At 42.2% G+C, this 9,592-nt stretch overlaps 1 protein-coding gene across 1 annotated transcript; it reads right to left on the bottom strand.

Annotated features, from left to right (window-relative positions):
- Nucleotides 1-1,043: 1,043 nt before the first annotated feature.
- LOC128626486 (ubiquitin carboxyl-terminal hydrolase 10-like) lies at nucleotides 1,044-3,419 on the bottom strand. The gene is given in 4 exon segments (XM_053659050.1): nucleotides 1,044-2,614; nucleotides 2,617-2,967; nucleotides 2,970-3,350; nucleotides 3,353-3,419. Coding segments are annotated over 4 exon segments (2,370 nt in total).
- Nucleotides 3,420-9,592: the final 6,173 nt, after the last annotated feature.

The following is a 9,592-nucleotide window of genomic DNA, read 5'->3' as shown; positions in this document are numbered from 1 at the left end:
TTCCATGTGCATTTGAAAAAAATGTGTATTTAGCTTCTTTGGGATGGAGGGTTCTATATATATCAGTTAAGTCTATTTCATCTAGGACGTTGTTCAATTTCAGAATATCTTTGTTGATTTTTTTTGTTTGGAAGATCTGTCCATTTTTGACAGTGGGGTATTAAAATCCCCAACTATAATTGTGTTGCTGTCAATACCTTTTTGTTTTAAACCAAGTTTGTGATTTTTATTGATGGATGACGACTTTATATCCTGGGCATCACTAAACTGTGTACAACTGGAGACACGGCATTAGAGAAGAGCAGGCAGCAGTGAACAGAGCAGATGTGAGGAGGACTGTCTTCATTGTTTTGCCCGTGTTTCACTATGTGTACACAGAAGCATGAATGCAACTTGAAATCTTTCACTGGCAATAAAGTGACAACCACCCATCGATGTGACTAACACCTTAACTCTGAATACTTGATCTGTAATGCATACATAAGCAGTTTCTCATCACACAATTATTAAAATGTATTTTTAGGAACAAGCAACTTATTTTTTGTGTTTATTTTTCTTTTGAAGAACTGTTCCTTCTCTGATAACTGGCTCATTTTTATCATTTGTCAAAAACTAAAGGGTGGGGGAGGAAAGTGTGATGGACTAAAAAATTCTTATTTTAAGGAAAGATAAAATTCATTTTCACAAATTTACAACTGTTGCTGGTGCAGAATTTATTCTAAGCAATCAGACTAGGAATCAAATATAAGTTCCCCTTCTTACTCAGGAATCAGCATTACTTCAGAATTATGGATTTTTGTGTATTTTCTTAAATCAAGCGAGAGTCTGTTTCAACCAAATGATTTTGATTTGGAAGTTAGAAGTCAGCATAAACTATTCTGCGCACAAACTGCAAGGCATCTCCTCTTCATTCCAGCTCATTTTTGCCAAAGGGAGACAGTGTCTCTCTAGGGCGCCACTACAGAGAGGAAGGGAATCAGTGAGAGTTGTGTTCCACAAGCGCGTGTGGGAATGCGGCACGGAGGCGGTTACAGCAGGTCCCCTCAGCTGCTATAGAGGAGGTAGACTGTGTGGTCTGCAATGGGCTTCACCACCTGGTACTGGTTGATCACCTTCACCATCTGGTCACTGATGCACAGCCAGACGTTCAGACCGATCTGGAAGACGTCTGTAGTGTAATGACTACCCGTTGCATTGCTGCCCCGATGGTAGACCACTGCAAATAGTCTATAGGTTCTGTGACATTTAAAATTCTTATTTTTAACTTCTGGAGAAAGCAGTTCTTTACTAATTTCCAGACCCACAGGATACTTGATATTTTTAATGAGCTTCTGACAGCCACCTGTCTTCTTGTAGACAAAGTGTTTCAGGTGCAGCAGGAGGACAGGAGGCAGTTTCTCCAGGGTCACTCTGCAGCTGATCTCCACCTCTTGTTTGGTTTTTGTGGTGTAATCTTGGACAGATTCTCTCGCCACCAAGCTTTCCAATGCATCCTGGACTGTGCATATCTCGTCAGACTGGATATCCAACTGCAACGTGAAAAATGACTGTAAAGTGGCCGATTCTTTTGAACTCTGCTGGTAAACCACAGATCTGATGTGTCCACCGAAAATGCCAGTGATTGGCATCTGAACAAAGTCCTCCTGGTGCGTGACTGAAGTCTTATTTCTGGGGCTCACTTGCTCCCATTTGTCCTCACTTCCTTTGCCTGGTTCTTCCTGCTCTTCCTCATTCTCCAAGTGGCTTTTGGGTCCATTTGAAACAGTAAATTTTTCATTATTTGGTGAGGGAAGTTTCTTTAGGTTCAACATTTCCTCATGAAGTCCATTTAGAATAAAGCCCAAGTATTCCTCAGCATCTTCTTGTCAACCCTTTTCAGACAGGCTCAACTTGATGACTGTCAGGAGTCTATAAATATATGTGGGTTCAAAGGCAGCTCCAGGGCAGATATCCCTCATGATTTTAACCCCAAGAGCTTGTCTGGGTTTTGGAGGTACTGGCATATTAGTAAACTCATTCATTAGCTGAACAAAGCTGTCTATCATGGGTGTTGATGTACAAGGTCTTTGCACTTTTGAACACAGAGGAATGAACTTTATTAGGTGATACATCGGAGGGCAAGCAACCAGTGCCTGCAGTGTGGCACTAATGTAGCTCCAGTTTCCTTTGTTGATCAGTCCACGGGGTTGCAACGATACCAGTTTATGTATTAGGGTTACATTCTCCAGTAACTCTGCAATCTTTATGGCTACAGGATCCTCTGAAACTGGAACAAGCCCTTCCTTGACTTCAGCCTGCTTTTCAGAGACCAGGGGAGATGTGGCAGGAGGGGAATACTTAGTTTCCACAGAAGCCACGGGTGAGGAGGAAGAGGGCTTAGAATCATGGAAAAGACTGGCCCATGACTTAGGCTGACTGATGGGAGTAGAGCCAGCCACAGAAGCTGGGGCATCGGCAGGAGGGGAAGTGCTCTCAGCTTTAGTTGGGTCTGAGTCCATGCTTTCCACAGTGTGCAACTTCACCCTGTTGGCAGTTGAGCCCTCACGCAAGGATTCAAGTATCTGTCCATTAGTAACTCCAAGGTTTTCAGTAGTATCAGTCCCAACATAGGGTGAGCCACAGCTGTCCTCAACAGGCTGTCCCTCCCAGTCTCTGCAGGAAGGCAGGACTGATCAGAGGCAGGCCCCTGGCAGCCCTGAGGCTGCCCTGCAGTCCTAGCATTGCTGTCCAGGGCTCAGGAGAAACAGCCACCAGACACATTGTCACTGACGAAGTCTGTGGAGTCCTGAGGGCTGCTACAAGTCCTGGGTGTCCCCAGCAAGGGCACATCGCCCATCAACTCTACATCCTCTGTGTCTATACTGTTCAGGACTATGGGATTGGCATGGCCATTGACCAGGGCTTCTGTAGAAATATTACCCTCGCTGCCATTTTTCAAGTAACTATAATATTCAGGTGGATGTTTTTCTTCTTTTTACGCTCCCTTTGTCCAAAACCACCTGAGACACCATCATTTTCCAAAATTTCCACCTCCACATTGGAACTGCCATCCAGATCAAGGGCAGAGCCTGGGTATTGGCAGTCACTAGAGCTGCAGTCTGCTTCTTTATCTATGTCATCAGGGGTGTTTCTAGGAGCTGTGCAACTAAGAATGAATTCAGGAGGAGGATTCAATGTACTTGAAATACTGTAGTTGGGAGTTCTCTACAACGTGTCATTGGGTTCAATCACTTCATTAACACCAAACTCAATTCTCTGACATTCTTGTTCGTTAGGTAGCTCATCGGTAGCCTGTGTGCCACACAGAACTGTTCCATTATATGGAGAAAGCTCAACCGAAGAGCGAGGGTCACAAAAAACTGGTTGAATTCAACAGGGCTAAAATCTCCAAAAATATACTGTGGGCCACAGAGGGCCATGGCAGCCGTTTCAATGAGCCTCCTCACTCACCCGACTCCTCACGCTGCTTCCCCCGCTGCCGCCATCTTCTCACCCACACATACACCCAATTTCTTTCTTGAAGTCCTTTAAGATTTTTTTATGTATTTGGATGCTCCTATGTTGGGTGCATATATATTTACAATGTTTACATCCTCTTGGTGGATTCTTTTCTTGAGTATTATGAAATGATCTTCTGGGACTCTTTTTATGGTTCTTTTTTTAAAGTCTATTTTGTCTGATACGAGTATTGCTACCCCAGCTTTTTTTTTCCTGGTGGTTTGCTTGGAAAATTTGTTTCCAGCCCCTCACTTTCAGTTCGTGTAGATCCTTAGTCCTGATGTGGGTCTCTTATAGGCAGCAAATGTGTGGGTCATGCTTTCTTATCCATTCAGCTATTCTATGTATTTTGATTGGAGCATTTAGTCCATTTACATTTAAGGATATTATTGATAGGTACTTATTCATTGTCATTTTTATACGTGTGCTTCTTATTGTCTCTCTCTTTTCCTTCCTGTCCTTAAAGCAGACCTTCTAGTATTTCTTGCAGAGCTGGCTTGGTGGCAGCATATTCTTTTAGACTACTTTTGTTTTGGAAGCTCTTTATTTGGCCTTCTATTTTGATTGAGATCCTTACTTCAACCAAAGTAACCTTGGTTGAAGGCCTCTGGTTCTCATTACTTGGAATTTTTCTTGCCAATCTCTTCTCGCTTGGAGTGTTTCCATTATTTTAATTTTTTAATATGTTTTATTAATTATGCCATTACAGTTTTTCCATATGCCCCCTTAATTTCCCTCTACCCTTCACACCCCCTCTCCCAATCCCGCCCTTTAGTTTATGTCCATGTGTCACAAGTTCTTTCGATTCTATATTTCCCATACTCTTCTTGCCCTCCCCCCCATTTTCTACCTACCATCTATATCACTTATTTTCTGTACCTTCTCCCCACCTCTCCTGCTCCCACTCCATTGCTGCTAACCCTCCATGTGATCTCAATTTCTATGGTTCTGCTCCTGATCTAGCTGTCTACTTACTTTGCTTTTGTTTTAGGTGTGGTTGTTAATAACTGTGAGTTTGCTGTCCTTTCACTGTTCATGTTTTGTACCTTCTCTGTCTTAGATAAGCCTCTTTAACGTTTCATATAATAAGGGCTTGGTGATGATGAACTCCTTGAATTTGATCTTATCTGAGAAGCACTTTATCTGCCCTTCCATTCTAAATGAAAGTTTTGCTGGATAGAGCAATCCTGGATGTAGGTCGTTGGATTTCATGACTTGGAATACCTCTTTCCAGCCCCTTCTTGCCTGTAAGGTCTCTTTTGAGAAATCAGCTGACAGTCTGATGGGAACTCCTTGGTAGGTGTCTGTCCCCTTATCTCTTGCTGCTTCTAGGATTCTCTCCTTCATTTTAATCTTGATAATGTAATTATTATTATTTTTATTTTTTTATTGATTATGCTGTTACAGTTGTTCTATTCCCCCCTTCATTCCCGTCCACTGTGCCCCCCATCCCCACCATTACCCCCCTTTAGTTTATGACCATGTGTCTCAACTTCTTTAACTTCTATATTTCCCATACTTTTCTTGCCCCCCCCCATCTATTTTCTATCTACTGTCTATGCTACTTATTTTCTGTACCTTCTCCCCTCTTCTCCTCCTCCCACTCCCCTGTTGCTAACCCTCCTTGAGATCTTCATTTCTATGTTTCCACTCCTGATCTAGCTCTCCTTTTAGTTTGCTTTTGTTTTAGGTGTGGTTGTTAATAACTGTGAGTTTGTTGTCCTTTCACTGTTCATATTTTTTTTTAACTTCTTTTTCTCAGGTAAGTCCCTTTAACATTTCATATAATGAGGGCTTGGTGATGATGAACTCCTTGAATTTGACCTTATCTGAGAAGCACTTTATCTGTCCTTCCATTCTAAATGAAAGTTTTGCTGGATAGAGCAATCTTGGTTGTAGGTCTTTGGATTTCATGACTTGGAATATTTCTTTCCAGCCCCTTCTTGCCTGTAAGGTCTCTTTTGAGAAATCAGCTGGCAGTCTGATGGGGACTCCTTTGTAGGTGACTGTTCCCCTTATCTCTTGCTGCTTCTAGGATTCTCTCTTTCATTTTAATATTGGCTAATGTAATGATGATGTGCCTTGGTGTGTTCCTTCTTGGGTCCAACTTCTTTGGTACTCTCTGAGCTTCCTGGATTTCCTGGAAGTCTATTTCCTTTGCCAGATTGGGGAAATTCTCCTTTATTATTTGTTCAAATAAGTTTTCCACTGGTGGCTGTGCCTTTCCCCCTTCTGGTACCCCTATAATTCGGATGTTGGAGTGTTTACATATGTCCTGGAGGTTCCTAAGCCTCTCCTCATTTCTTTGAATTCTTCCTTCTTCACTCTTTTCTGTTTGGCCATTATTTGCTTTCTTCTGGTCCACTCCATTGATTTGAGTCCCAGTTTCCTTCTCATCGCTATTGGTGTCCTGTGCAATTCCATTCATTTCAATTAGTTTCGCCTTCAAATGTTTGTCTAATTTGTGGCTATAATCAACCAGTTCTGTGAGGATCCTGGTCACCAGTGTTTTAAACTGTGTTTCTAAGAGTTTTGCTATTTCTTCATCACTTAGATTTATAGGCTCTGGGGCTTTGAGATCTTCTTGAGCCATTTTTGGTCTGTTTGCGCGCGTTAAGGATGAGGAGCGGAGCCTTGGACTCCCAGGTCGCTGGTTGTGACGCTGTATGTGAGGGTGTGGTCAGAGCGGGGAAATGGCGGCCCCCTCTGCTATTTCTCGCAGCTGGGTGAAGAGCAGTGTCTTAGGTTGTTCACCGGGGCAGGGCCACTTAGGTCGCTGGATTATGATGCTGTATGTGGACGCGGGGTCAGAGCGGGGAAATGGCGGCGCCCTCTGCTGCCACTGGCCACTGGGGCCTGCTGGGTCCCGTCCAATTGCCCACTCCCTCGCTTGTCTATCCACACATGAATGCGCGACCACAGTCAACCCGCAGCCCTGCTCCCTCGCTCTTTCCCCGCAGTCGCTTGCTGAGTTGCCCACCAGGTCCAACACTGTGCGTGGATTCCGCGCGCCTGAGTCCATCTGACTGAGTTTTTCTGTGCTACCCCACTCTGCCATCTGCTGGTTTCGCCCCTCTTACTGGTCAGGCTGAAGAATTTGTTGTTATCAGACTTCCGAAAGGTCAGTTTTCTGTGTTCTGGCTGTGTGTTTTGTTGCTAATATTTAGTTGTCTCTAAACTTGGTTGTGTGAGGAAGCACAGCGTCTCCACCTATGCTTCCATCTTGGTGGAAGTCAGATCCTTCTGGATAATGTAATTATGATGTGCCTTGGTGTATTCCTCCTTTGGTAGAACTTCTTTGGGACTCTCGAGCTTCTTGGATTTCCTGGAAGTCTCTTTCCCTTGCCAGATTGGGGAAGTCCTCTTTTATTATTTGTTCAAATAAATTTTCCACTTGTGGCTGTTTCTCTTCCCCTTCTGGTACCCCTATAATTCGGATGTTGGAATGTTTAAAGGTGACATGGAGGTTCCTAAGCCTCTCCTCATTTTTTGAATTCTTGTTTCTTCATTCTTTTCTGTGTGGTCATGTTTTTCTTCCTTGTGGTCCACTTGATTGATTTTAGTCCCAGTTTCCCTCCCATCACTATTGGTTCCCTGTGCATTTTGCATTTCACTTAGTATAACCTTCATTTGTTCCTCTAATTTGTGACTGAAATCAGCCATTTCTGTGAGCATCCTGATCACCAGTCTATTGAGCTGTGGATCCAATAGGTTGGTATCTCTTGGTTACTTAGAAGTATTGGCTCTGGGCTTTGAGCTGCTCTTCTTCTTGAGCCATAATGTTTTGGTCTGCTTGTGCCTGTTAAGTATGAGTTGTGGAGCCTTGGGTTTTCATCAGGGTGGGACAACCCAGATCATTGGGTTGTGATGCGGTATGTGGGGGCAAGGTCAGAGAGGGGCAATGGTGTTTTCCTGCTCTGTTTCAGATTTTGGTCCCTTCTGCTGCTTCCCACAAGCAAATTGGGCCCTTCTGGTGCTGGATCCCGGGTAGGTGGGCTTGTTCATGTTCTAGGACCCTGAGGGTCTTTCCAAAAAACTCTCTGTGAGCCTGGGAGCCTCCCCTGACACCTTGACCCCCAAAAGTTTTTTCAATTGGTGCTTTTAGGCTTTATTTCTGGTAGCTGGGCCCTGGGTTGTGCAGTGTGTCTCACTGCTCACTCCTTTGCCTAGTTTATCTGTGCACCATTGCTGACTGTAGTCAGCAATTTGCCTTGTGCTCTCACTGGGTCTGCCCATTGCCATCCCATGCCTGGGATCTGCCAAGTGCTGACTGCGCACCAGGGATGGTCTGGCCACTGTTTCCTGCTGAGACCCCTCTTCTCCAGCCACTGACTCTGCCCCTCTACAGGTCTGGATGAATGGTTTGTTGTTGTCAGACTTCAGTACAGTTCAATTTTCTCTCTCTTCTGGTTGTGTTCTGGTTTCTAAATCTTTGTTGTTCATAAAATTGGTTGTGCAAGGAGGTACAGTTTGTCCGCCTACACCTCCATCTTGGCTGGAAGTCTACCATCAGATGTTTAAAGGACTCTGTGTTGACTCCTGGGATTCTCCTGTACTCCTGGCTGCTTCTTTCTAATTGGTGCACATTAAATCTCATGCTTTGCTGTGTGTAGTTCCATGGGTTGTAACAAATGCAGAGTCATGTGTTCACCAGCCCATTACCATGGAGATTAATTTTATTATTCTAAAATTTCCTTCTTTAATCCCTTTCATAGACAACCATTCTCGATTTTTCCAACACTTAGAAGTCATTGAGCTTTTCTTCATCCCTGTTATGTACATAGAATCACACAATTAGGAACTTTTAGGTCTTGCTTCTTTAATGTTAAAATCCACTTTGGCTTGTCCATATTGGTGCATGAGTAAATATTATTCTATTTTATTACTGAACAGTGTTCCAGTTTAACAATGTTCTACAGTTTGCAAGTGCATCCAGTTGTTTCTGACTGTCAATTTTTAAACTCAATAACACTTAAAAAGGTTTGTGTAGAGGTTTATGGTGGAACATATGGTTTCACTTTACATTGAACATTCAATTCTTCTGTCAGTGCGTGAACTGACAGCTGTTGGAGCAAAATGTTTTGGAAAAATATTTTCTGTCATGTATTTGCCTTTGCATCTTTTATAAAAATTAGTTGATTATATATCTATGAGTCATTTCTGCATGCTATAACCTGTTCCACTTATTTGTGGGTCCATCTTTTTTCTAATGCTACACTGTCTTCATCAATATATGTTATTGTTAGTTGTGAAATGAAATAACTTTAATACTCATACTTTGTTTTTATTTTTCACAATGATTTTGCTTATTAATTTTGGAATTACATATGAATTTATAATCAGCATGTCAATATTTATACTCAGAAAAGCCTTACATGGGTTTCAACTGTGATCCCATGGAGTCTATAAAGCAGCCAACCGTAACTTTATAAATCCATGAATGTGGTATATCTTTACACTCATTTATCTAAAATTTTATTCTTCTGTAGGCTATAATTTTTCATCACTTTTAAGACAAATATGTTAAATATACTCAAAGAACTAAACAAAATCTTGGATAAGAACTAAAGGAAACCAGGAAAATGTGGTATCAAAACATAGAGAGTATTAAGACAAAAACTATAAGAAGTAACCAGATACAAACTCTAGAGCAGAACCAAGAAGACATACAGTAGACATCAGGAAGATGCAGATTTCCTGGTTTTAAATATTAATATCTTTTGTACTTTTCAAAGAAACTTAAAATTCATTATCAGGTTAGGATACAATAACAATCTATGGGGTATATGGAGAGGGCTTTTTTAATCTTGTGAATTCAGGAAATCAAGGATGTAAAAAGAAGGAAATCTTACCTCTTGTGACAACATGAGTGGACCTGGAGAATATTAGACTAATTGAAATACACCAGTCAGAGAAAGACAAATACCACATGATCACACTTATGTGTGGGATCCAATGAACAAAATAAACTGATTTACAAAACACGAATGGGCATGGATAAATGGAACAGACTAACAACTGTCCGAGAAGAGAGGGAGGAGAAGGGATTAAATAAAGGGATGAGAAAGAAAATAAAGGGATGAGCCAAAGAACA

The sequence above is a fragment of the Artibeus jamaicensis genome, unplaced genomic scaffold, assembly GCF_021234435.1.
Source record: "Artibeus jamaicensis isolate MK-2021 breed Jamaican fruit bat unplaced genomic scaffold, CSHL_Jam_final scaffold_614, whole genome shotgun sequence".
Lineage (NCBI taxonomy): Eukaryota > Metazoa > Chordata > Mammalia > Chiroptera > Phyllostomidae > Artibeus > Artibeus jamaicensis.
The sequence above is the reverse complement of the archived record's forward strand: the minus strand, read 5'-3'. Positions and strand labels throughout refer to the sequence as shown.